Source organism: Ips typographus, linkage group LG9, assembly GCF_016097725.1.
Source record: "Ips typographus isolate SLU linkage group LG9, UJ_Ityp_2.0, whole genome shotgun sequence".
Taxonomy (NCBI): domain Eukaryota; kingdom Metazoa; phylum Arthropoda; class Insecta; order Coleoptera; family Curculionidae; genus Ips; species Ips typographus.
The window spans coordinates 5,272,870-5,299,048 of record NC_138430.1 but is presented as its reverse complement, the minus strand read 5'-3'; the positions used below and the strand labels follow the sequence as shown (position 1 = coordinate 5,299,048).

The following is a 26,179-nucleotide window of genomic DNA, read 5'->3' as shown; positions in this document are numbered from 1 at the left end:
TTGAGAAGTTTCTATTCTTTTTCCTTACATATTTATTCAATCTAGTCAAGCTTTTTAGGGCCAATAATCCCAAAATAAAAATTGCCAAATTACTCGAGTGAGTTTCAAATAAAGTCGACGTCTACCTAAAATTTTATCGGTGTTCGACTGATCCTATTTTATGGTCTCTATCCCGCAGACTATTAAAACTTTGGGTCCGATCTAATTGAAATTCCTTATCGTTGAACCGCCGAAAATTCCGAAGAGAAGGAAACTTCACGTTAATCTCGGACAAAATTATTTGTGGTTTCGAAAGAGATTTATACGTTTTCGATAACTTAAATATATTTTTACTGTTTTGTTTTTTTTCACATGGTAGGTGTCACTTAAGATTTTGTTTAAAATGCAACAAATTCTATCTGAAAAGTTGCATACAGGGTGACCAAAAAGGGAGTCAAGGTTTCTCATAAAACTAAAGCTGACAAAGTCATCCAAGTCTTTGACCCTTTCTAAATCCTTTTCTGGACAGCAAAACCAACAAATCCATTACCAAAGTGCCATTGTGTTGTAATTAGTTGAGTGTAAACAAGCTGTGTACGAGATTTAGGAAACTCTATATCGCACCGGATAAAGGTTTAGAGAGCGCCAAAGAAAATACTGTCTTTCCACATCCGCGTCCCTGAATAGGAAGCTTATTATTTCCCTGCCGAATATTTTCCAGGCTTTGGAAATTGGTCCGGAAATGTTGTTAGAGAAAATATTCTCCGTTTATTAAAGATATGCGGTTTGTAAATAGTTAGGGTGGGTTAAGTGTTTATTTTTGATTCAGCTAGAGATTTCAAGGGAAAACGCCATCAGAGAAAATAAAAGATCCAAATAACTGTTGTAGGTATAAGTTCTATTGTTAAAAGTTTTTTCTTTAGTTAACTTTCACTGGAACAAATCTGCATTGTGCACTAAAGATTGTACAGGGTGTCTTAAATTTGATGGTTTATTGACAAGTTGCAACTTTTACAGCTCTCCTTTTTATTTAAATGGGACACCCTATATATTTTTGCAGATTTGAAATAAGCAAACAATTACCTTTTCAACGTAGAAATTGCTAATTTTATTCTGCAATCGTGAAAGCCATAAGTAAAGTAATATATGGAGCATGTCTATCTGTCCATGGGTGTCAAAGTTTTTGTATTATTTCATCCAAGTTTTTTGCACCTCAGAAACACCAAAATGCTATTAGTGGTTCCAAAACTGGGTTTTTTGTGTTAATTCTTAAAAAATATGAAATAACAAAAAATTGGATACCTCCAAGTTCAGCACTAACTCGGTTATTTGGAAAATATCAAAAAAGCGTAAAAGGAAAAAGTTGTAGGAAATTTTACTCTCTACAAGACTGCATTAGGGCACTCTTGCCCTAAAAAGCCTCCTTATTTCCAAAAAACTGTGTCAAAGCACAAAAAAGTGCTGTAAAACACCCTAAAGCAAACTAAAAAGCCAACCCAACTGTCAAATTACGTCATTCGAATTTGAGACACCTTGTACAGTTGTTTCCAGGTCTTATTACCCCACAGTTTCATGTTCTTTGCTTCTCAATATCGCACAAATAGTAAAAATCTCTCAAAATCTTTTTAGTAGGAAAATAATATTTAAATCCTGGTGGATTTATTAATACATTTTACCTTAAATTACTACACTAGCTGATAAGATTTTTAATTCAATGGTCGTGCACGTGTCGGCTGAACTCCAAAGCTCCCCGACCGTATCAAAGTTGAACCTTCCGTGCATTTTAAGCGTCTTTGTGCTTCCCACGATACGGTAATGTTATGATAAGCGAGATTCTGTGTTCAATTCAAATGCGAACTATGAATTAGAACGAGATATTGTCGCTCTTCGTGGTTTATTCTAGCTGATGTTAAGTCTAGCAGATTTAATAAGATTCTTTGATGACAATACGACAATCAACCGTATTTTGTACGAGGATAGCAGGATTTTCTGAGTTAAAACGTCTGGAATTAACTAAGAACGCTTGACAGAACTGAAATATTTAAGATCTTAGATTCGTTAAGGATTGATCGTTTTGATGAAAGACTTTTCCGGTACCACTAGAAAAATCAAGAAAACTCGTATAATGGCGTTAAAGCCTTAAAGCTTTGTTCGTTGTTTTTCTTCCATTTTAGGTTTTCCCTTTTATAAACTCCTTAAACGGGCTGTACTTCAAATACAGTTTTAATTAAACGGTAGAGTAATTAACTTGCCGAGGTAAATTTAATTATGTGTAAAAGGAATTTCGGTACTTGCTCTCTCTTTTGTGTATGTGTATTTCAGCTACTTTTTGTCTTGTAATTTTTCAAATAACCAAAAATTTGAAGACTTGTGATGAGCTGAGAGTACGTGTTCTTTTTTTTCAACTTTCTCTTTAGCAGAAGAGTGTTTTACTGTTGAAAAATATCAAATTTAATAAACCGCAAACGCACCGCTCGTGCACTTTCTAAGAAGCGCAATATTTATTTGCTGGAAAGTAACAACCTGGCTCGTAACTACCAAAAAGCTGTCATGCCAGTGTGTCGCTCGTGAAATATTTACTAAAAGTCATGTTGGGAATAAAACGAATCGATTTATCTCAATATTTTTAACATTTCCCTTCGTCTTTGTTGCAGCGTACTTCGTGCATTACATAGGTTTGATGGAAACGAACAAACGTGATTCTGTAGAACGAGAGAATTTTTACGATTCAAGACAAAATAGGTGTTAACATGCAGTTATTTACTAGCTCAACAAATATGATTTTTTTTTATATTATTTGATAGAAGATTGGCCATTTAAAACGTGTTAAATGGAATTGGAGTCTTCACACTCTTTATCTTTTCTTGACATATTGATTTCAAGAGTCAACCACAAGATCGACTTTTCAATATACCATAAAACTACTAGCACTGACTGTATTATTCCCTTATCTTCAAATCACCCTTTTTCCATAGAAAAAACTGGATATTTAACATAGTTTTATCAGAAACTAACTTTTTAATAGATTTCTCATAGTGAAAGAATGTACTATTGAGACAAGATACTTCTCCATCCCTTACTTGGGCTCTTTTTCCCTTCATTTTAAATTCCTGTTTAAACCTTATGCTATAACAATCTATTTTCTGGTTTCACATACAGCTTTTCGTTTTCTAGTTACCTCTAAACACCCAACCCCAATTCTCAACAAGGTGTTTACCAGCTTTCATGTGCAGCTGCCTATGTTGGTCAAACTGGTAGCAAATTTTCTTCTCGAATACATGACTCTTATCAATTTTATAAAATCTCTCTTTTCTCATCATCTTCGTCTAAACAACCACGATTTCAATGTTGAGTGTGGTTTTGAAGCTCTCTCCTGTGATAGGCAACTTATTGGACCTATATCTTAAAATCAACAAAACTTGGTTTGTCTCAATGATCAACTTTTTCCAAGCCCTTAATTTCTAATTTTCTCCACTTCTTTTCTTTCCCTATCTCTTGTTCCTTCTCATCCACTCCTCGTGTTTTACCGTTTTACTTTTTAGTGTGTTAAATAAATGGTAGTACTAAAAAAACAATACATTTTGAAACAATAAACCTGATACGATGAGGTTATCGAAACCATCAGGTAACAGCTGTCTTGGTTCTCAGTCAATAAATTATTGCTCAAAACAGGAAATTTACGTATTCCCTTTCAAAATCAATTAAACGGAATTAGAACGATTCGCTATAAACTTTATTTGGCATACTCCTCGGTTATTTATGGGCCGTACACTTTCAGTAAACAAAGCTTCGGTGTTTCAAATCGCCAGACATAATAGCTTTATGAAAGTCGATTAATTCCCCAAAGTTGGGTTTGACCAATAAATAATCGCAATATTAGAATTGCCCACTCATAAAACATATTAGTGCATTGATGCTTATCTGGCTAATGTATTTGTGAACCTTCGAACTGTAATAAAGTTGAATTTTAATTAATACATTTTGGATGGGATAACTCACAATCTGGCCAACAGACGCCCACTTTGCCACAATATTTATTAAACCTTTAGCTTCAGGTAAGTTTAAAATTATATTTGCTTTAAACGACCGACAATCAAAGGGAAGGGTTGATGCTCTGCGATATTATTAAATTAGGGAGACGAAGGGAAAATTACTCAGGTACTCTGGACTAAAATTACCGAGGCGTTTTGGAAAATAATTGTATTATTATTTTAACAGAAACTAAGGTCCAAGTCATCTGTTATGTTAACCGCTAACAATGACCCTTCCCAGCAGATAAGGTTTTGAAATGTAAATGCACGGTCAGAATTAGGAAATTTGATGTTCAGAGTGAATAGTTAACTGAAAATGGTTGACCTATTTTGTTGTATTCAATAAAACGTTTTTATACAAAGCGTGGGAAAGATTTTCCAATTAAATCTGTGAGTTTAAAAATAGTGTAACATCAATTAGCAATTGTTTTTGTATTTCCAGTTTGTACTGAATAAAAATAATACAGTAAAATCAATCGTTGAAAGGGATTTTATAGGTAATCGCTCGTTCTTAAATCGTAACAATTTCGAAGCTGGTCGCTGAGATAAAACGTAGCTAAACCGAACCTTTTTTTGCTCAAGGGCTGGCATTTCAATAAATAAAGGCTTATTGGGCCCTTCAGTGTTTTAGTCCAATTGACGAGCGATTAATTTTGAGTTAACCTTACTGTCAAAATGATTTGTATGTTTTTTGAGTTCACATCTGCAGCATTTGCGTAAATCTCAATACAGTGATTGGTCAAAGAAAAGCCACGAACACACAAATTCACTTTTTCCCATCAGCAACCGAGTGAAAATTCTAAAATATTCGAATTTTCCTTGTAATTTAACTTAATCCGTAATTTTTGGCGGATTTGGGCGCCAATACGAAACTTTGAAAGTGCTAACAAGATAAGAACTAACGTTTGCCTTTCCAATTTTGGTTCGATGACGAGCACTTTGAAAAGTATAAATCCAATTTGATGGATATTGATCGACCTTTATTAAATTCAGTATTTATTCAAGTGATTTTTTTCGCAAACTAAAAAAAAAGTCGAATCTTTCACTTCTAGGTGTCAGTTGAAAAGGAAAATAAATTAACTAAAGTAAAAGTTTAGTTTCATTGACAACACTAACAGTTTCCTGTTTAAAGTTTTCAAAGTTTTCGACTTAGATTTATTAAGGAAAAGTTTTTTGAAAGACCAGATAAAACATTAAACTTCGTTAATAAACTGGACGGAGTTTTCTTAAAGTGTTTCAAAATTGCGTAAAGAAATTGAATTTTCCTTCTAGGAAATTTAAAAAAAAATTGATATTTGATATGGTTTTAATAAGGGTCAAACTGTAAGTCTTACTTCTGTCGTAATTTTAACTGAATACAGTTTCGTAAAGCCACTCGTGTTTCTAACCATGCTTACAAGTCCTAAAGCTTGTTAGTTGTAAATTGTAATTTTTAGGTTATAAATCACTTTTCCTGTAAAGGTGGAATGAACGTGAAGGGAACTACAAATCTATTTCAAAACCATCGATTGCCTCGAGTTTAAGAAGGATATAAACGACATTTCATTTTTGAAAGGACTCGCCCAAATCGAATTTTAAATGAGAGAATGTCATGTGTGGACACCAGGAAAAATGGACATTTTAACAACCAAAAAATTCTTTTACTTGGTTTTGTTTTACAATAATAAATAGTAATGCAGTTCGGTGGCCGGTAGCCAATCCAACAATTTCCATTTTTATTGCAGTTTCTGAATATTGTAATACCCTAGCTAGTTTGTATCACTTTGATCCAAGTGTATTGACTCCAGAAGCTTGCGAATACAAAACACGCAAAAATTTCATGGGTTTGACAATCAAAATGTGATTGATCAAATATTTAAATTTGCAGTGAGGAGAAAAATTGGTTGGGACGGCCCGGAGGGGTCAATTTTTCAATTTGTCCGGCACCCAATTCACTGTTTTAACTAAAACAATAGAGCGTAATAACTCTAATCGTCGCCGATATTCCGATCATAAAATTACTGGTCCGATATGTGTTTTCGAATTGAAAAATTACTTTAATATACTCGAAAGTGTTATGTAAATTGGTGGCAAAATTAAATTAAAAATTTTGTAAAGTAGAAATAAAATACAACATTTGATTGACGTAATAAATAATAACATACACGCTGACGTAACAATACATCAAAAGTTCTAAAATTGGATAAAAGATTTAAGAGTTAACAAGTGTCTAGCAGTAAAAACTGAAATGATTAAACGCTTTCATGTGGGAAAATGAGTGAACACTGAAGATAAATTATTCTGTCACTCCCTTATAATAGAGGCAGCCACTTAATTTATAGGTTTTCGCCATATTATTGGCAACTTTTATATTCCAGAACTATCCATTATTCGAAAATCGAATAGGCAAAAACCAAGGCTCGGATTTCCTGAACCAAATTCAGTTATTTGTTTTTTACAGGACTTGAAAGCACGGCATTTTCGTAGTTAGTGCTCGAGCATTCGATAATAATTTTAATACGCTGCAAAATGGAGAGAGATTTCTAGTTTGTTCCATTTTCGACAGTGGAAGATTTAATTACCGTCCAAGTAAATAATACCAAGCAAATATTCATTTCAGAGTATCTTTAATACTTTAGCCTCACTTCTTGTTGTTTTAATAATTGCATTAAGTCTAAATAAGTATTTATAATGGAAAGTAGGAGAATTCTTTGAATATTATTGAGAATTAATATTAAAATAACTTTTTTTCGTTTTTTTTGGTAAATTCACATAAATGTTCTTAGTTTGTGTTTGTGCTCGAAAAAAAGCAGCAACATATCCTTTTTTTATTGGCAAATCATTTTGTCTAAAACCATATTTTGTAATATCAAGTGATATTGGTTTCACTTTTAAGATGATGTTTAGGGTTAAATTAGAGTGAAACCAAGTTGAAAATTAAAAGAACAAAACACATCAGCATTCCAGGGAGTAATGCTAATTTAAAATACATTTGGTCCTAACATCACAGTAAAAACATATCATTTGGAATAAATTAATACCTGGAATGTGTACCTTCTGGATTTTGCCCTGCTCATCCATACGATTCGCTTTATAACAGACGTAATTTCAATCCACAACCGAAACACATTTGCTTAATCGAGAGGAAATACAGGCAAGCAGGCAATACCATATTTCCGTTGGAATTTCGGATGAAATAATATTAACTCATGCCAAAAACCGTTTATTAATTTCGGGTTTTCGTTCGAGACCAATGAACTCGCATAATAAGAGCCCAATATCGAAACTTCATTGTTTTTCAAAAGGAAATTATTTTTGATTCTCCTTTTAAGTTCGTAAACAGTTTTAAAATAAATAACAATTACTCAAACTGAATAGGACGACTGATTCAAATTAGGAACATTGAAACAAATGACTTTATGCCCCGCAGGCATCAATTAAGGAAATTCTCTTACAATTAGCCAGTGATTTATCTACGAGGTCGATTAAGGTATCCATCAGCTTGTGGTCCCTTGAGATCATGTCATTACAATTAGCTGAAGGGCGATCCGTTTAAACGACAAAAAGGTGGAGTTTTAGTTCTAAAACTGATAAAGTTAGATTTCACAACATTTTAGACCATATCCATCAGGGTCCAAAAAGGATTTATGTCCGCAAGAACCGTCATCAAACTGTTATCTGGTTGGGAGAAGTAGAAATTCAAAATAGCGTCTTCCGTATTCCTGCAAGAGCGATATACTCCATGAGCGACCATATTTATCTATTTCGTCTTAGAGGAAATACGAAATTTGCACAACATGCAGAGGGAAACCTCGTTCACGTAAAGAATATATTTTCTAGGCGTTAACCTCGATTAATTCTCGTCTTAAAAAGATCTGCAATTGCTACATTTTTATTTTGTGCACTGTTGGAAGATGTAACATACATGGAGTTGCAAAAATTAAACTTTAATGGAAAAACTGCAAAAATGAAACGCAGTTTTGGAACCCCGAAGAAATAAACACTGTTATTGAATAAAACAGAATAAAAGGCGTTTCAAAAATCACCTTACTTCCTGAATAGGGTATTTAAATGCTTTTCTAGGAAATATGACAAAATATTTGATATTTTTGCGTTTCCTTGTCTCGGGCACAATAAAGTATAACGACTTGTCAGAACTGAACAGCTCCCTGATCCACCCTGAGAAATTATAATGCAATTAATTAAACTTACGGAAACAAAATTACTTTGCATATTATGCAGTTCTGCACAAACTTGTACCTCTGAATGTTAGGTAGTTTCAAAGTAAGATAGTATGTCATTGTCATCCCCGCTAAGCGCTTTAAAATAAATATTCCTTTTGCTTTGCTCCATGTGCCAACCTATTATTCCTCCACAAATAATAGTGAAGGCATTTTGTGGAGTTTTGTTTGCGAGATTTCCCATTCAACTTAGCATTTCACGGTACCAAAAAGGATTTTCTTGATTAATTCGATTTCGGCCCTTAGTTTGCACAAGAAGACGGACAACTCAACTCGACATTATCATATGCAAACTGTATAACAAAGTACGGTTTAGGTTTTCATCCTTTAGCAGACCGAGACTGATTAACAAGAAAGAGTTAGGGGCTCGGATTCCGTTCATAAATTACTAAGGCTTAGATCACTTTGCGAGGCCGCTACCACCATTTAATCTTTCGCAAATGAGTTTATGAACTGGAAAATTGTAATATTAGTTGCGGAAGTTTTATTATATGCTTCTGCAAATTTACACACAAGAGTGAAAAATCTTCTAGCGTCAACAAGGGCAAAAAAGAACGATTACCTGTTTAACACATGGAGGGAAAAACGGTTTGTCGCTTTTTTCCGAATGCTAGTTTTATCACACAATTTTTCTCCCGTATATAATATCCATCCCTAGGGCCATCCATTTCCCGTTTACAACAAACTTGTTTCACTGACAGGATTCATTTTGGCTCGAACTCGATCCTCGCCGGAATAGTTCGAAAATATAGGAGATATTAAGCAACAAGAAAAATGCGTTTACCGAGATAGCGTTTAACATAAATTTTTGCAGCCGGATATTTAATGTTTACGACTTTGTGTTGGCTACCAACCAAAAATAACGCCTTATTAAACAGAACACGTTTCTCACACTGTTAAAAAATTCAAACCGAAACAAATTCGCTTTTGAAATACACAATGAAGTGTTTTTTTTTTACTTAAAGTTTTAGGTAAAATAATATAAAATTATTCTTTTCAGAGATTTGCGGCTTGAAAAACGTTGTCCTGGACATCGAACCGCGTATAGTGGAATATGGAAAGGAGAGCAAGTTGCGATGCAGTTACGATTTAGAACAAGAGCCACTTTACACAGTAAAATGGTATAGAGGCCAGTTCGAGTTTTACCGCTTCACTCCGAAGGAAAATCCAAACACTCAAATATTTTCCATTGAGGGATTGGACGTGGACGTGAGTATATTCGCTTCCGACTTATTTCGGTTTATTACCGAGTTTAACTTTAAGCCGCGCTATATATTTTGTGTATAAAATTGTTCGAAAAGCTAAACAATGCGAAAGCTGAAAATGGGTCACCGATTCTATAAGGTGTATATAAAATTATCGAAGGTAGCATACATACAAAATTAACTTAAAGGAGGGGAAAGTTTGAAGTGTCAGGGGATCAAGGTGGAAATTTCGAGGAAGCGGAATCAAAGTTGCAAAGTTCTGGCTGAGATACACCCCTGTCGTGGTTAATATGCTACGTTATAGACATTTTGTATTATAATATTCATTTCATTACTATAAGATGATGAAAACACATTACCTTATTAGAATAGAAGGTGGAAAAAGTGGTGTAAAAGTAAATTGTTGGGAGATTGAGCTGGCTAATTGCCCGGGAATTTTAAGAGAAGACTGAATAATTGAATTTGAAAACCAAACATATTTTAAGAAAGAATTGATGCTTCTCAGTGTAAGAATTAATGACGGGATCGTTAAAACACCTGGTGACTGGTATTATTTTTTTTTTCCACCGGGTGCATTCATATTATGTCAATTGTCAATTGTCAAATGAGAGTGACTATGATTTTAACTATTTTTTAACATCAATGGTGTTATCCTGTTAACATTTAAACTTTGACAGTTGCAAATTCACTTTTTTTAAGGTCACATGACTGTTTTATTTAATTTGAATTTTGACAGTTTAAATGTACCACATTTTCAAGTTGAAAACTGCATTACTGGTAGTAACGTGACTGCTTTAATAATTTTAAAACTTACAATTAAAACTGACAGCTTCAAAAAAACGTCAAGTTCAAAACTGTATATGTAAGGGTCACGTGACTGTTATAAGAATTTTTAAATACAATTTGAGCTTTAACATTTTGACATATATTAAATGTCAGTAAGTGGTTATTAATATCGACATGCGTGATTTCAAAGCCAGTATATCTTTAAAGATCTGCAACTTATTATGACACACTGTAAGTGCAAATGTAGACAAAACTGGCCTCTCTAGCTCTTGATGTTACCGAGATATTTACATTCAAAAACCTTTCAATTTTTTTGAAAAAATGATGAAAAAGTGTTTTTTTGTACTTATTTCACCTAATTTAAGGAAAAATGTAGTAAATAATTGAGCTGACTGATAGCCCAGAAATGTTAAAAGCCAAAACTATTTTTAAGGATAATTATCCTAGAAGTATTTTTTAACCAATCACAAACCATCAGCAGTTGGAATTAACAAAGTGAAGCACCCAGTGGTACACGGCTGGCTGCATATGGTTGGTATACATACATACATAATGGTACCAAGATAATCAGGAATTGTCTACTAAAAATGCACAGTCACCTAGTTACTTATTTATCCTTACAACTTTAACCGGATTCTCACTCATTTTCTTATTTACCACACCATCTGTGCGAAAAACTCGGAGCATTCGTCACGGAAGTTCCTGTTTTAATTAAACTTTGAAAGAGGAATTTTAAATTAAAAAGCAGACCGTGCTTGCTATAGTTGAATGTTGCCGTTTCGTAGATAATAAATAAACATGAAAATCGCGAGACGGCAGATGTTAATGCGAAACCGAAGAAAAATTTGTTACTTTTGGGGGTCATTGGAAATGTCAGCGTAATAAGTAGACGTCGAGGAAATAGGGTTGGGGGTTGCCTTAAACCCTATTGATAACGCTGGAAAGAGAAATTGATGCTATAAATCATCTTGACCTAATGTTTGACTGTGCCACAGAAAAAAATCATAAATCACAACAGTATCTAGTTTTAGATATATTGATGGTAATAGAAGTGTTCTAATTAAGCTTAACTTCTCCTTCTCTCGTTTTGTAGAGAATTACATCAAAGAACAATAATAACAGCAACATGGAAACAATAAATTGTTTTCCGACTTGGTTTTAATTCTTCCTTGTTTACCTTTTGCTTTTAACCAGCAGTGTAAAGGAAATTTGGCAAAGTGAGTTTTAACTTAATTAGAAGACAAGTCTGGATGTCTGTAATTGGTACCGCACATCCTCTTTATTCTTCGGTTAAATACCAATAATGCTAGGAAAATTCAAATTAATATCAATTATTACAGATGACTGTGTAACAAAAATAAAAAAATGGTAGGAGACTTAATAACAAAGAACTGTAATTTGTCCAAGTTGATCTCCTCGACAACCAAGCAAATTGGTGTTTATCTATTGCGATTATTTAAGGGGTGGCGTTAATAAAGTGCTTTAATATCGTTAGTATTTATTGTGTGTGCCTTTCAAAAAAAAAGGGGCTTTGAAAACGTGATGGAGTTTTCACGTTCGACTCTCGTTCAAGTGCACTAATTAGTCCGGACAAAAAATCTCTCATTAAATCCCTAATAGCGCTTAACCGCCCCCCATTAGGTGTTCAGCCCAGCCTGGAGGAGAAAATGAACCTAGGGGGGCTGGAGTACGGGATATTAAAATATCCCTGCCCAATTTTCAGGACGGTGAGGCCAACACGCCCCTTTCGTTAATGGAAATTGTAAATTTAATTTGAGGTTAGTGACAGGGTTATAGGTGAAGCGTATTCAATGAGATTTCCATAATTGATAATCTCCCGATAAAATAATGCCGATGGCGTATTTTTACTTCATCTGCTTGCTGATGCTAATATAAAGAAGTACAACATCTGAAGTTAACCACTTGTTAGGTCAGTTTCGTTTGAATAGCAGTAAACAACCGGTTCAACTGCCCCAATCAAATTATTACGGAGACTAAAACATTTGATTCAGCATCGATTACCGGCAAACTGAACTTTTCGAGTGTCTGGTGTAATAATTAAGCGTGTTACATGATCGAGCACTCTCGCTCACATACACTGATTTATTGAAATGGCAATCGAATTGACAATTACCTTGTAAATTCCAGAAGAGCCGATCCAATGAGCACCAAGTGGTCCTGCGAAACATCGGTTTCAATTTATCCGGCAACTTCAGCTGCGAAGTAACCACCGACGAGCCCTTTTTCGCATCCATTACCGTAATCAAAGATATGCTGGTGGTCGGTAAGTAAATTAGAGTAGGAATTAGAGACAAAACACGTACACAAAGAGCATGGTTCGTTTAATTAACGTTTTGCATTTCTACGGTCTGATTTTGCGTATTGATGGTTTTAGTTCTCTGGTTAATTCAATTAGACGTCAAATTTAATAAAGGAATATTCTGGTTTTGAATTGTTCATGTTATAGAAGTCTGAAACTGTAACTTTATTTAATAACATCAAATGGTTTCTAAAGCAGCCAATTTTGGGTGATTCACCAAATTGTTAACTTAATAAAACTGTAACAATTTTAATTAGAACAATCCGGATTTTTTTCAATATGTTTGATCAAAAACGGCACATCAACGACAAAAACTGGCCGATTATTAAAATGCCCGGTTTGCATGCAGATATCAGACATCGATGCAATGCGGAATTCATTCACAGAGAACAAAATTTAATAAAGGATGGGAATTTCATTTTTTGTGTGTGTTGCCTATTGGTTTTTTGGACATTTCCAGTCTAACAAATCCGGTACCAATGTCCACCCAAAGTGTGTTAATTGATATCTGCATATTACATATTTTAATCCAATAAACGTTTTGATTTCAACATTTTAAGCGATGGGGTTGCAGTTTAATCAATATTGTGTGCAAAAAAAAATTGATTAACATAAATTCAAATGAGACAACCGTAAAACAAACCCTCATCAATTTTTGTGCTAATAAAGTCAGAGAACACTCCAGAAATAAAGCACCCTTCTTCCAAACGTAAATTAATTACAGAACTTTGTAAATAAAAGTGATTTGCCTCCATGGCGAGAAAATAAGAGCTGAAAACTTCTTTTTCATCTTCCAACTTTTTTTTTGAGAGGTTCTTATTTACAGAGTGGTTGGTTCAGTCATTTTGCAGTTTTGAGGGATAATAAATTTGAAATTTGTATGTAGAAGTAATTCTCTAAAACAAGGCAAATGAGTTTTTGTCTGTTAAATGTCATTTTTTCTACCATAGTTTAATAATATGCTTATTACTCATTAGTTTTTAATAGATTATAACATCCGTATAGTGTTCTTCCTAAACCTTGATTTTTCTTTCTATTACATTATTATTTTATTTGGCTGTCAGTTAAAACTCTGTCTTTTGTTATGTTCTAAATCTGGAAACTGTCAAATTCAATCCTATAGAGGTACAAAACAACGAAATATACACTTGAAAAGTAACAAAAGTCAGTGTGACTTAAGTTGAATGCATTTTATACCTTCATTAGTTTATTTTTGGCTTTCATAACATATGGTTGTGGGTTTCTGACTTAGTTTTAGTTTATTTTTAAATATAACAACCGTCAAAATCGTCTCCATAAAGCTGTAAAACCACAACACTTTTACAAGTAAAAATCAGTATAAACAGTACCAAACGTATTTTATAACTTTCTGAGTGAAATTTTGACAATTATGACATTTGGCAGTCAGTTACAGTTCCTGTCCTAAACCTGAAAACTGTCAGATTCGATCCAATGAAGGTACAAAACATTCTTGAAAAGTAACAAAATCGTGGTAATTACACCATAAGACAAAAGAAAGCTAATAAATAGAGCTATCACGTGACGTTGAACGGACAGGCCTAAGTTGTTGTTGTTGTTTGGCCGCTAGAGGGCGTCAAATTTGATTATTGTTTTTCTGATATTTTCATGAATATCTCGAAAACGGATTGAGTTTGGGGTGTGAAATTTTTACCACGTGGTGTTACTCAATTTACATTGATTTTTGCAATATTCATCAATTCATCTATGCTTGGAACATTCTTGATCGAAAAAACACGTTGAAGTAATTCTCGACATAAGTGAATTTCAATATGGCAGCTCACACAATGACGTAACCGTCAACTACAGTGGCTTGTTCTATGCTTTCAGTTTACAATTTGTTCTCCACTGAATTTTGTGTTTTGTGTGATTAAATACTAGCTAGGACAGGCTTTTATGACGTTTAGTGCCATCAGGTGTAAAATATTTTAAAATGAATAGTTGCAGCACACAGTGACTGAATGAAAATGTCTAGAAGAGTTCGACAAAGACGAGTACAGAAAATCGAGATTAAAGCGTTGACGGAAGTCGTCAGACATTCCTCAAATGCATTTGAAAGTTTTCCATTTATTCGCGACCGTACAGTGAAAAATTTGAAATCGGAATTTAAGAGCCATTGTCAGGTGCCTTTCAAACATTCGAAAAATCCTTTTTAACACTTGCCAAGCTTTCATCGAGTAATACGCTCGAATTTTGAAATACTCCACCATGGAAATCGTATTCTATATATCTACTAACGATCCGGCTCTCGTAATAAACTGCCAGCGATTTTCCTAAGCCGTGCCCTTCTGTAATATTTTTCCCAGGAATACGAAATCTCAATTTCTGCCCACTTAAGCACATATTTTCCAGTGAGTAAAATCAGTTCTCGTTTCGGGTCCTAAATACAATTCGTCCCAGTATTCGCATTTCCAATGTTATTCGACAATATAGAGTGGATTTGTCAAGGCTGTGGTAATATTTTCATCAGGTTTAAACACAAGAAATGGAAAATTCCGGGAAAACTCTTGCTGTTCAAAGGTAAATTAAATTAAACTCCGCGGTATTGTGGAAACAACTAAGAACGTTTTTACGTTTCACTTGCTTGGTTTTCGGTAATTGCAAACTTCAATTCGAACAACTCGAAACTTTTCTTTACATTTCGGAATGGGTGGGTTAATAGATTAAAACCGGTTCAAGTTTTCGCCAAAGACCAAATAAAGGAGACTATTAACTTCTTATACCGCAATGTAAATAAATTTAACAATTTACAAGTGAACCCAATGAACTTTGAAGCTTCTAATGCAGTAAGAGATTGCGAGTTTCAAAGGATTGAAGTTTATTATTTACTTAGGTGTAAGTTGGATGTAGGTGAATTTCAACTAACAAGTTATACATAGAGAGTTACGAAATTGTAATAAATTATCCTCTGACTGGTCTTCTTATGGAGATTACAAGATCATGTTGAGTCACCTATAAGTTAAAATATAATAAAATTCTCCTGTATTATGTAAGTTACAGTGCACAAAAATTTAACAGGAAAGGTTGGTCAACTTTGAAGCCCTCTAGCGGCCAAACCATACAAGTTCTCAACCAAAGGGGCCATATTTTTGAAAAGCCCATTTCATTGACAATCCATCGACATATAAATTTATATATCTTGTCGGTCAAATAAAGGAGTTATTAAGGTTTAAAAAAAACAGTGCACACAAATTTAACAGGAAAGATTGATCAAATTTGAAGCCGTCTAGCGGCCAAACCATACAAATTATCAACCAAAGCGGCCATATTTTTGAAAACTTCATTTTGTTGGAAATCCATCGACGTATAAATTTATATAGCTTGTCGGTCAGATAAAGGAGTTATTAAGGTTTAAACAAAACCGTGCACAAAAATTTAACAAGAAAGATTGGTCAACTTTGAAGCCCTCTAGCGGCCAAACCATACAAATTATCAACCAAAGGGGCCATATTTTTGAAAACTTCATTTCATTGGAAATCCATCGACGTATAAATTTATATAGCTTGTCGGTCAGATAAAGGAGTTATTAAGGTTTAAACAAAACAGTGCACACAAATTTAACAGGAAAGATTGATCAAATTTGAAGCCCTCTAGCGGCCAAACCATACAAATTATCAACCAAAGCGGCCATATTTTTGAAAACTTCATTTCATTGGAAATCCATCAACGTATAAATTTATATAGCTTGTCGGTCAGATAAAGGAGTTATTAAGGTTTAAACAAAACAGTGCACAAAAATTTAACAAGAAAGATTGGTCAACTTTGAAGCCCTCTAGCGGCCAAACCATTCAAATTATCAACCAAAGGGGCCATATTTTTGGAAAGCCCATTTCATTGGCAATCCATAGACATATAAATGTATGTAGCTTGTCGGTCAGGTAAAGGAGTTATTAAGGTTTAAACAAAACAGTGCACAAAAATTTAACAAGAAAGATTGGTCAACTTTGAAGCTCTCTAGCGGCCAAACCATTCAAACTATAAAAAAAAATGAATCTTTAATAATACGGTTCGACAGGTTTTCGGGCGATAAATAAATTTTTCGACGAAGATTTCGTGGGCGTCAATACGTATCAGAATTTTCCGGCGCCCATAAAACTGTTGTCGCTAAACGGGAAAAGTTTCCGGCACCTTGAGTATACCATAATAAATTATACACTTTGTTACAGTTTTACCGAAAAGCCCTCCAAGTCTAACTACGGATAAAAGTTTCTACGAGGTCGGGGATGTGTTGAGAGCGAACTGTAGTTCACCGCAATCCAGACCAGCTGCCACCCTTACCTTTATATTAAATAATATCGTGGTAAGTACTGGTAACAGATTTCAAAGTTTCTATAAATTACTTCAGTGTGTATCGGGCTTGGGTTTTAGGAGGGTCGGCAAGGAAAACGACACATTTTGGAGGTTTACTACTACGGTCCGTTGTTTTTATGTTTGCCACTGTTATTTTTCGGAACCATTCTTATTTTTTACATATAAAAACACCCACATTACATTATACATTTTATTTTAACTTTAACACATTACAGATATAAGTTAAAGCTTGGTAAACCCAAGGAATTAATGACCTATATTTTACAAGACTCCCGTACAAGAAAGTTTTGTACCCGATACTTTATCTATGATTTATCGTATATGTTTCTCGAGACTGTTTCCCTTCGTATCGTCAAATCGGTATAGCTAGAGTGCAGTCGATATAACGAAAATTTATAGGAGTGTGTCTGATGTCTATAACCTATAAAATTTACGACAAGAAGCCTAGCATGGGAGGCATAAGTGGTAATAACGTTTTAAGTTTGCGGAAACATTTTTCAGATATTGAAGTTCCATCAAGGCACATGATTTACATACACCAAATCAGTTATGAATACTCACTTTATTACTACTGAAAACCATAAACCGGACTGACGAAGCAGTTTACAAAAGTTGAAAGTTTCAAGAGAAATTCGGAAAATGCATTTAAAATATTAAAGCCATCCTTTTATATTGCGTCACATAAATTCGGATAAGAATCGAAAGGAAACTGCTTCATAGGCAAGAGTTGAGGTCATGTAATTCGGTGGATGGTCAAAGGGGAACTTCTCAAGTGCTACACACTTGCCCAAGAGTTAATTAATTCGATTTTAGGGTCTCGAGCACTTTTCAAAGGACCATGTTTACGTTTTAGAAAACGTTCCTCGATTGAACTTTTAGACGGATAGAGGCGGTGCCCAAACGACGTTATCTCTAGATCGCTATAATAAAGTTTTAGTTTCTTTCACAACTGCACAGGGTGTCTAGCTAATCGCTCATTTTATTCTGCAAATCAACATGACGGCTGATCAAATGAATGACGTTTTATGGAGCACGTTAACTTGTTCGTGTGTGTCAAGGTTTTTGTATTATTTAGGTTATATTAGAGCTGAATTTGTTCTCAAGGTTTTTTGCAGCACAGAAACACCAAAATGCTATTAGTGGCTCCAAAACTATCTTCTGATCCTTAAAACGAGTCACTAGAAGCTTTCAACAGTTTTTTGCAGCTCAGAAACACTTCAACAACAACTTCTGAGTCTTGAAAGTATTACAAGAGGTTCTTAAATGATTTTTGAAAGTCAGAAATACCAAAATGGCATTAGTGGATTCTGATCCTTTAAAATGTCACCAGAAGTGTGAAAACTGTTTTTAGCTGCTTCGATTCTCATCTTAAGTTTGACGCCCTCTAACGACCAAACGGTTTAACCTACTATCGTGAGTTGCCCCTAAATCATCAGATAAATTTTCAAAAGTAATCAAATCCAAATGTTTGTTTGACATGTTTTAATACGGGATGTCTTATTACTATCTTATTTACAAAACTTAAAACTAATAATATCCTACTTGCCAGAAGCGAAACTTGAAAGTCTTCATGGGTACCCAAAGACCACAGTTACGATCTCTTCTAGTAGATCTTTTCTTTGCCTGTGTGTCAGATCCTCCTCTGCTGTCAATTCAGTGCCCAAAAATCAGTGAAAATCGCTCCAAACAATCAGTTAAGTCAAAACAAACTACCCGAACTTTTCTTTTTTGGAAAATTGTTTGGTTTCGGTCCAAATGTCTGAATTACTTTGGGGGTGCAAACTTGGAGACAGACACCACCAGTCAAATACGTTTCCCAGCCTGTTCAGAGCTTCTTCCAAATTTCTCATTTTCCTATTTTTTTCCAAAAAATTACACTTTTAATTAGTTTCCCTCCTGGTCTAAAACTATTTATAAAATAAAATAAAATTTAAATTTAAAACTAAAAAACTTCGAGGACCTAGAGGAGGGAACAACAAAAATAAATACTCGTAAAACTGGAGAAGTCTCTACCCTTACGACACCTACCAATCAGTGTTGTCATATCTTTAGAAAGCTCATTTCATTAGCTCTCTATTGACGTACAAAAGTTTATACATATAGTGTGAAATTACCCGCAAATCCATCGAATTTGAGACACCCTGTACAGGGTGCTGCATTTTCGATGGTTTTACGGGGTACAGAAAAAACGGTAATAAATAGAAAAAAAGTAGCATACGTGTTCTGATCTCTTTTTCTGAGCTGAGATGACTGGCGAAGAGTGGGCTGGGCAAACTTCCTTTGTTTCAAAGATACGGGGGGTTTTCGAAAATTGATCATTTTGGAACCTCCTCTGTATTTTATTTGCTATTAAAGTTATCAAAAAAGGAAAAACGGTTTCCGGTAGAAGTTTTGACGTAGAATCCAATGGCGTAGTCAGTTTTTTCTATTACTTTTAGTTTCTGACATATGACAGTAAGTTATATTTTTTTAAATGGAACACCCTATATATTTTTAGTTCATTTAATTCTGTTGATTTTTACTTTTTCAACGGTGTATTAAAACATATAAATTTGTAAACGTTAATCTTGGTAATTAGAAAAAAGGCGTTTCCTTAACAAAAAAGTGCTAAATAATATTTATAAAAATACCCACAGTTGAAATAAAATTTGGCTAGGTTCATATTAACATGTTACATGTCGTTTATAAACAGTTTTTTCAACTTCTACCTTAAAAATAGTAGAAAATAGACCTCTTTTCCTATTAAAGTGACGGTAGAACTGTTTGTAACTTAGATTTTTAAGAAGATTTATTAAAAATATTTAATTTTCTGATGTGTTAGTGTATATGATTTCCGCTCTTGTTTGGTATTTTAGATATTGGTCTTCTTTTAGCTTAGCAAAGGTCTTTTTTTAAAATAACATGATTAAACTCTACAAACTTATATGTTGTAATACACCGTTGAAAAGGTAAAAATCAACAGAATTAAATGAACTAAAAATATATAGGGTGTTCCATTTAAAAAAATGTAACTTACTGTCATAAGTCAGAAACTAAACTGAATAGAACAAAACTGACTACGCCATTGGATTCTACATGAAAACTATTACCGGGAACCGTTCTTCCTTTTTCGATAACTTTAAGAGCAACTGAAATACAGAAGAGGTTCAAAAATTAACAATTTTCGAAGAGCCCCCGTATCTTTGAAACAAAAGAAGTTTGCGCCGCCCACTTTTCGCCAGTCATCTCAGCTCAGAAAAAGAGATCAGAACACGTATGCTAATTTTTTTCTATCTATTACAGTTTTCTCTGTACCCCGTAAAACCAACGAAAATGCAGCACCCTGTACATTATTTAAAAAACTTCTCCTTGTTGGGGTTTTTGAAAATAATCTACTGGCAAATAGCTGAATTGATTTAAATTCAGTAAAGCAAATAATGGTAAATTCACATAAATATAATTCTGCATGTCCATCGAAATATTTCAACTAACTTTATCATTAACGTGACTGACACGACCACCAATGTTTAATTTAGCATTTGTGGGGGATCAGTAATTGAAATTTAATTAGTTCGTTCAAATTAAAGTTAATCCAATCGACATTTAATTGCTGAGGATTTTATTGTTTACATGAATTAATTCCAGGTTTGTGAAAGATGTACAACAATCAAGATTCCGCATAATGACCTCTTTGAGACTGAATCCTACCTGGATTTGCCATTGACCTCGTCTCATTACCGTAAAGGGACATTAACGTTGAAATGCGTGGCTCAAATCGGAGATTTGTATCAACAAGACACCGACATCACTTTTACTAACGTTAAGGACCCAATTCCAGCTCGGGGTAAGTTCACTTTTTTTTTATCGAGCAATTTTTGGGGAAGTTTATCAGACCGGAAAGGAGCGCGGACTTTCAGAAATATGGCACGGAATTTAATACAAGTTTTAATAAAATTTCTGTCGTAAAATTTTTGTTACCTTAAAGTTCTCAAACTTATTGCGGATTAAGATATTGATTTTGTTATAAAGGAAATTTTATAATTCGCTTTAGGTCGAGAATGGCAACTTTTCCAGGGAACTGGTTTATTAGTGATGAACTAGACGATGTAACTTTCAGTTCAAGTATTTTACAGCCAAATTGTATTAAAGCCGGCAAAAGTAAACGACAGACAAAAATAAATTATTTCTATAAAAGAAACTGGAAACATTCCTTGCTAAACTTTCCTATTGGCGTATCGAGAGCACATGTTTTGAACGGAGAAGTATTAAGCAGATCTGTAGTCGGGGCTCTCCAACAAACTTTGTTTATACAACTGAAACTTTAGATATTGTGCTAGAGAAACGCTCTGCGAAAGTTTTAATAAGCATTTCATTATTGTAGGAAACACAGAAATATCAAAGCAGTACGAATTTTCATTTCTATCCTAAAAGATTCCAGGTTATTTTCTTTCTGAAGGGGACAAATTAGATCTCGCAAGAAAGTTAATAGAATATTTTGAAATGTAATGGAGATTTGGATTACTTGCTCATTTATGTTAAATCACTAATAACTATAAAAACTCTACTGGGAATAGTTAAATAAATAGCAATCGCCAAAACCGGTATAAAACTATAAAACCCTTCCCTGGAAAATAAACTGTACTGTCACGCACCTGAAACTGGTTTTCTGGAAAAACCTTTTGCGGAATATATTACGGACGATGGATTCTCCGAAGCAATTTTTAGATAGAGAAACTGGGAGAGTCCCGACCACCTGCAAAATAAACTCGGTGCAGCAGGATATTAAACGTTGTTGCTGTTCGATTTTTCTTCAGACGACGACCCAAGACAATCTTGTTAGAGGAATTGTACACTTACCGCTCGATTCCGTTTATCTTTTGCTGAGTTGGTTCGCCGTTGTCGAAAGGAAAATGTATGCAGTTGCTGCACTGTATTTCGATTAGTCCCTTATAGCAATTTTCCTACAAATTTTTTAATTCTGCGGTTGGAAGAGCATTTACACTTGTAATATAAAAATAACTCTTGGCTTGACTTCGGAAAATGGGCAGGTGTTTCCCAGCTCTTTTCCTCTTCAGTAAGCGAATATAATATCGTCCAATATTTTTACGTCCGGGCACTTTTAATTAAAATTTAAGTCGCCAACAGTGTTGAAATTTTTTCTCTCTTGGTAGGCAAGGGTTATTTCGGTGAAGAGTGTACTTTACAAGAAAGGCCAAGTGTAAACCAGCTGGAGCGTTTAGGACAATATTAGTCCATTGTCTTTTCTTTAACGCAATTTAATTCGACGCTTCGGAAGTTTAATGGACCGGAACCGGCATTCAGCTTGTAAAGGTGTTTGTGTGCTCTGGACATGTTCGGGATTTAATTACAGCCAGCCTGCATAAACGAACTTTGTAGCGGCAAATCGAACCGCCTGCAGATAATATTAACTCGTCCCAACTTAATCAAAATTGACCTAATCCGAACTAAAACTAACTTTGCGGGCGCTGACTTAGAGAAGTCACAATATCTGCATTCTGTTTATTTCCCAAGGATATATCTGATTAGGACGAGAACTTTGAGCAAGGAAGATGCCACACTGCAACTAAATAAGAACAATTTTACTAAAGGTTTTGTCTTGTCCGTCACAGTATTGAGCTAAATTAACCAAAAAACGTGTTTTTAAAGCAGGTCTCACACGATCAGTTTTTATTATATTATGAGTTTCAGAAGAGTGAACAAATGATCTTGACGAAACTGGATAACAACTTGGTAAGTTATCTGCTTAACCAAAGGTGACGTCTTTCGATAATTGAGCGCCAAGTATCCATATAAAAACAAGCAAATTATAGGCCACTACTGTATACTAGTTACGTAATGAGCGACTTTACCATACAAGCCCCGACTAAAAGTACAATAAAACAATCATTATCGCACTAGTGTGGTAATAGCTATTTATGTAACCAGTTACGAAAAGTTCGATTTTGTGTAACGAATGAATGTTTGTAGGGCGAACGCAGCGAGGTCCTACAATTTGAATGAGTTACACAATAAGACATTTTCAAAACGTGTTTCATACATAATTTTTTCTAATTTTGACCAAAAAGCTGTGAAAACCATCTTTTAAAGTGATTTAACACAAATATTTACTTTCATAGCACCTTGTATAAACTGTGACAACGACATGTTATGATGGATGTCGCCCATATGTTTCTACGGAAATGCATAAAAACAGGGAGTGATGAAATGAACTTTTTCTAATTTTGGCATATAAAGTGGCACTTTTCAAAACTGATTAGAGTGACAAAACGTTTTACTTTATGCAACTAGTTACATAAAGTATCACTTTATGTAACTAGTTATGAAAAGTTCATTTCATCACTCCCTGTTTTTGTGCATTTCCGTAGAAACATATGGGCGACATCCATCATAACATGTCGTTGTCACTGTTTATACAAGGTGCTATGAAAGTGAATATTTGTGTTAAATCACTTTAAAAGATGGTTTTTACCGCTTTTTGGTCAAAATTAGAAAAAATTATGTATGCAACACGTTTCGATAATGTCTAATTGTGTAACTCATTCAAATTGTAGGACCTCGCTGCGCTCGCCCTACAAACATTCATTCGTTACGCAAAATCGATCTTTTCGTAACTGGTTACATAAATAGCTATTTCATAACTAGTTACATAAAGTGATGAAACGTTTTGTCACTCTAATCAGTTTTGAAAAGTGTCACTTTATATGCCAAAATTAGAAAAAATGTTTTATTACATAACTCAAAGTTTAAAAATAGCTAATTTAAGTAAGTTTAAAAAAGTAAAATGTGTGACCGTTTTAAATCTCAAAATATTATTTACCCCCTAAAATACTATTTGAAAAGTCACGTGACCGATTTTCAGCTTGAATTAATATTTTGACAATCACGTAACTCCTTTTAAGGTGCATACGGTCACGTGACTATTTTCAATCATTAAATTTCAAAAGGTCTCGTGACTTTTTTAACGTCAAAACGTGATCAAGTCACGTGACCCTTTTTAAGATTAAAAATAGAATTCATAATGTACTAAGTATAAAATATATGAGTTAAATCCGGCACTGGTGTGATCACCTCAGACAGTAAAAATGCTTATACTACACTAGTAATGTAAATAACTATTACACGATCATATTCCGAAATTCTGTCAACAATACTGATTGTAATAATACTTCCTTCGCGTATCCAGTAAACCAAACCTTCTCCACTCATTTACCTACTCAGCCTGTAATAACAACTCACATTCATTTAATGCCCATTAATTTATCTTTCTTGTGTTTTCTAAAGACCGGTAAATAATCTGAGGATCCACAAATCCACATCGTCTAATGGACACTTTACTAAATTCATATGTTTCCTGAGTGCCGGCAATATTTTCTGTTATTCATCATCCAGAGACTGCTAACGAGTCTGGCAATTTCACAGGATGAATAAACCAGATCCCTGCGTTGTTTCTGTTGAATATTTCTGTAATTAAAACTAAGAAACTAAGTTTGGGTCAAAACTGTTTTGCTTGATTATTTTAAGTTTTGTAACTAAACTCAGATTTGCACCTTATAATTAGGATTTTGTTTTGTTTCAGTTACACAGACGACGTCGCAAGGAGTTATGAAGCTTGGCAGTTACGTAGTTGTAGTTCTGTACTCTCTGATGTGTAAAAATCTTTCATAGAATAAGAAAAGTTTTAGTTCAAATTTTCTAGTCAAAACATCTCAAAATGTGATGATACTCCGCTGAAACTATTTTGTTTTTAGTGTTAAACATTTGTACAATACTAACTTAGTCAACATATATTATTGGAATATAAGTATTATTTATTGTAATGGTGCTGTTTTAATGATTTCACTGCCCTGTAAAATCTTCTGCACCAGAGTTTAAATTATAAGCAGTAAATTCGGATAAAAATCTTTTGATGTCTCGATATGGGCCAAGTTGACTTTTTCCAGGTGGGGGAGAGATTAAAGTAAATTGCCAAGCACGTTTGCTCGGTGCTTACGTTTTAGCCATTTAAATCTTTTTATAGAAAAATAGATGACAATATAGATTTAATAAGGTCTGGGCTTCGGGTACGAAACTTGAATTCGGAATATTCTTGAGATTCGTGATTTCGACATTTAATGGGTTGTTTAAATTTTCATTCGACAGTCAGAAATAATGTTCGCTTCTACGCTTTTACAACTCTATGTTTTATTTGCAGTAATAAAAGTAAAAGTTACTTAGGAAAAAGCAGGGACTGCAAAACAACAACTTCACCAGTCACCTGCCTTGCAAAACTGTTATAATTCAACAATTATTCGGTTGTATAACGATAAAGTACTAAAAGTTAACCTCCAAACCGACTATAAGGCTCGTTTCAGAAAGTAGAATAGTTCTTCTCAGCAATTTTACGGTAATGTTTATTGCTTTTGTGTGATTTGGAACCGAAGTTCAAAAAGGAAATCGCAGTTAATATTCGGGTTATACTTGAGCAATTTACCTCGAGTTGGAAAGGAAGAAAGTAGGTACAAAGCTAAAGAAAAATTCAATATCAATATAGCTATTAAGTTTTTCAGATTTATTTTATTTTAGATATCATTCTGAGCTTCAATCTTTTCGAAGCTCGTACAGGCAAAATAATTTGTAACGTTAACCCGGAACATCCTGCTTATCCAGAAAGCACGTATTCGAAGGGGATTTCTTTCCCAAAGTTACTTTCCGAAACATGAAGGATATTTCCAGAAGTAAACTTCTGGTCTGGCTTAATTTCAGGAATTAATTGATGTTGCCAGGAAATTGCTAGTGGTGACCGATTAATATAAATGCAGAGTGGTGCTGTATCTAAGTGGTGTGAAAATAAAAAGGCCAAATCATAAAGCGCGACTTTATGAAACTGGGGCCTAACAAAAAGGCTGAACTTTAAGTCGTTTCGCTTAATTCTAAAAAGCTTTCAGAAAAGCATAAACAAGTTCGCGTATAAAGCTAAGAAATTACTAAGTCCTTAAAAGCAATACATTTACCGTTCTTTTATTTTCGATTTTGCTATCCCCTTATGGTTTTTGTTTGTTGTGTACGCGAAAGCACCTCTCGTCTTCGGTAAAATTGCCCTATGAAATGTTTTGGATTATTTAATATTCTTTGCGCCTAGACGCAAAATACAATTTTATAGTCTTATGGTAAATCTGACAGCCAAGTAGCAGAAAATTGGAAAATAAATTGTTTTTCCTTCACGTCCCATTGAGGGTGTCGCGATTACCACACTAAACAAATCTTTAATAAGATTAAAACCAGAAAAAATCTGACAGTAAAAGTATGTGACCCTTTTTTAATCCAAATGGA

At 34.1% G+C, this 26,179-nt stretch overlaps 1 protein-coding gene across 2 annotated transcripts in view; it reads left to right on the top strand.

Annotated features, from left to right (window-relative positions):
• The window catches only part of LOC145733562 (uncharacterized), a 30,555-nt gene extending 5,868 nt beyond the window's left edge, over positions 1-24,687 (top strand). For both annotated transcript variants that reach the window (XM_081986451.1, XM_081986453.1), the window contains exons 3-7: positions 9,231-9,439; positions 12,370-12,505; positions 16,726-16,859; positions 20,495-20,693; positions 24,447-24,687. In XM_081986451.1, coding sequence (XP_081842577.1) covers positions 9,231-9,439; positions 12,370-12,505; positions 16,726-16,859; positions 20,495-20,693; positions 24,447-24,535 — 767 coding nt within the window. In that variant the 3' untranslated portion in view covers positions 24,536-24,687. The remainder of the gene's footprint in view (positions 1-9,230; positions 9,440-12,369; positions 12,506-16,725; positions 16,860-20,494; positions 20,694-24,446) is intronic.
• Positions 24,688-26,179: the final 1,492 nt, after the last annotated feature.